The sequence below is a fragment of the Palaemon carinicauda genome, chromosome 44, assembly GCF_036898095.1.
Source record: "Palaemon carinicauda isolate YSFRI2023 chromosome 44, ASM3689809v2, whole genome shotgun sequence".
In the NCBI taxonomy this organism is placed as follows: domain Eukaryota; kingdom Metazoa; phylum Arthropoda; class Malacostraca; order Decapoda; family Palaemonidae; genus Palaemon; species Palaemon carinicauda.
In genome coordinates, this window is record NC_090768.1 from 46005451 (window position 1) to 46007950 (window position 2500).

General features: G+C 29.7%; 1 protein-coding gene across 7 annotated transcripts in view; it reads left to right on the forward strand.

Annotated features, from left to right (window-relative positions):
* ChAT (Choline acetyltransferase) overlaps positions 1–2500 on the forward strand; it is a 210215-nt gene that overhangs the window by 204252 nt on the left and 3463 nt on the right. For all 7 annotated transcript variants that reach the window (XM_068366877.1, XM_068366880.1, XM_068366882.1 and 4 more), the window contains one exon: positions 1203–1335. In XM_068366877.1, the coding sequence (XP_068222978.1) occupies positions 1203–1335 (133 nt within the window). The remainder of the gene's footprint in view (positions 1–1202; positions 1336–2500) is intronic.

Consider the following 2500-nt stretch of genomic DNA (forward strand, 5'->3'; position numbering starts at 1 on the left):
ATATATATATATATATATATATATATATATATATATATATATTTATATATATAAATATATATATATATGTATATATATATGTATATATATTATATACATATATTGTATATATATATATATATATATTATATTTATTATATATATATATATATATATATATATATATATATATATATATATATATATATATACACATACATATACATACTGTAGTTGAACAATGGTTGCTTCAAAGAAAAAGAAGACAAGGTATCATGCTAGCATAGCTAAAAATGAGCCGCAACCATAGAACTAACTAAATTTTAGGAGTTACCTAGTGAGACCATTCATATATAGCCTACCAGTGATTTTTACCAAATTTCATTACCCACTAACAGACCAACTGATAGAATTTAATTAGAATTACATTCAATGAGCTAACATATGAGGAAAACCCACGCCAATTTCGTCTTTTATTGAATACGATACTGTGCTGATTGTCATATGTTGACTCCTTTGGTAATTCCAATTAAATACTAACTATTGAGTCAGTTTGAAACAATCTACCTAATCTCTATCATATAAGATGAGAAAACCTGAGCAAGTAGTATACAGTATTCGTCTTTTATTGAATACGATACTGTGCTGATTGTCATATGTTGACTCCTTTGGTAATTCCAATTAAATACTAACTATTGAGTCAGTTTGAAACAATCTACCTAATCTCTATCATATAAGATGAGAAAACCTGAGCAAGTAGTATACAGTATATACAAATCAAGAGATTCAGTGACATTCCCATCAAAATATAATATAATTATCGGAAACATTAGGTGACAAAAATGAGAAGTAACTGCATCTAGGATGCAATTAGCTTCACTAATGTATATGAATGTTTTCTTTGATTATTTTCAGGCATCATTGAAAGTCCTTTTGCTGTCTATACAGTTAAGGTCAGGTTTATGTTTTTTTCTTTTTTATCATTCATCTAACTTCCATGGTTTTCCATATCTAGAAGCGAGGCTATTATTCCAGTGAGGTTTTAAACAGATATAACATATTTCTTATCGGATTTCCAGCATATCATAGGTAAAATCGTCTCTTTTTCTATCGAAAAACATTTAATGTGCATATGGATCGTTACAGCACATGTAAAAAGGAACAATAAAATTCATCAGTACTTGATAATTGATAAAAAATATAATGTTCTATACTTTAAACAGGTGTCACGGTCAACTGACTAGTACCTACGAAAGTGCTAGTACCAGAAGATTCCGTCATGGGCGAGTGGATTCCATCCGTGCAAACACGCCGCAAGTGCTCACTTGGTGCGAGGCTATGGTCATCAATGCTCCCGTAAGTCTGTGCTTGTGTCATTAAGTAGAATTGAAGGTAATATTAAGTAAGAAAAAAGAAAAAGTACATATAATTTTATAACTAAGTGATGCTGTATACAGTAGGGTGTGGAATCTGGGAATCACTGAAGATTGGATTTTTGGAATATGTACCACAAGGTACAGCGGTGAGACTTGGAAATCCATTCTACCATGAGGCAGGATTCTGCGAAGTGGTTCGATAGCAAGAAGGATGAAAGTAAAGGGACGGTGTTAGGATGAAGGCCAAAACGTTAATGTAGTTAGGGGTCTACGCAACACAGTAAAGTTCTTTTCGTAATGTCTACAGTGCGCCTTGGTTTGATATAGATTATCATAAAAATCATTAATACAATAATATATATGTATATATATATATATATATATATATGTATATATATATATATATATATGTATATATATATATTATTTATGTATATATATATATATATATATATATATATATATATATATATATATGTGTGTGTGTGTGCATGTTCTGTGTCGCAAATCCCGCTCTACAACATTTTTTTGCCCATTTTTAGTTTCATCTTCATAGTAATATATATATAAAAAAACAATATTATTGAGAGTGAAACAGTATAATCAGTCTGACTGTATGTTTTGGACCTAAAATACCAGTGTGTGTATGTATGTGTGTGTGGTAACGTTTAGTGTCACCTGCCACTCATTTCATGGATATACGATTTGGAGTTTAAATCTTAAACTGTTTCTATGGGAGGTCGATCTAAATATCGTTTAATCATAACAAGAGTAAAATACAAACATGGCTTCAATACTTCCAAAAATAAGAATGGATAGCAACATGTTCTGAAAAAAAAAAAAAAAAAAAATATGGTCCCATCTAACTCTGACTCTTTTTAAAACCTTCTGGAGTTTTCTTTTTCTATCTAATAAATGGCACTATTCTTACTTCCAGTTTGGTTGCACATCAACTACGTTGTAAGGCCCGTCATCATTACTTTGTTACATAAATATCAAATAGACATTTCTAGTGAAAATATCTTTATTAAATAGTTTTGATTCTTACGGCACAAAATTTTTTGGGTTCTGCAAACTATATCATCGTGTGAAAACCCAAAACATACGAATTAAATTGTTTAAAATTGCATAAAAGGAAAAGAAGA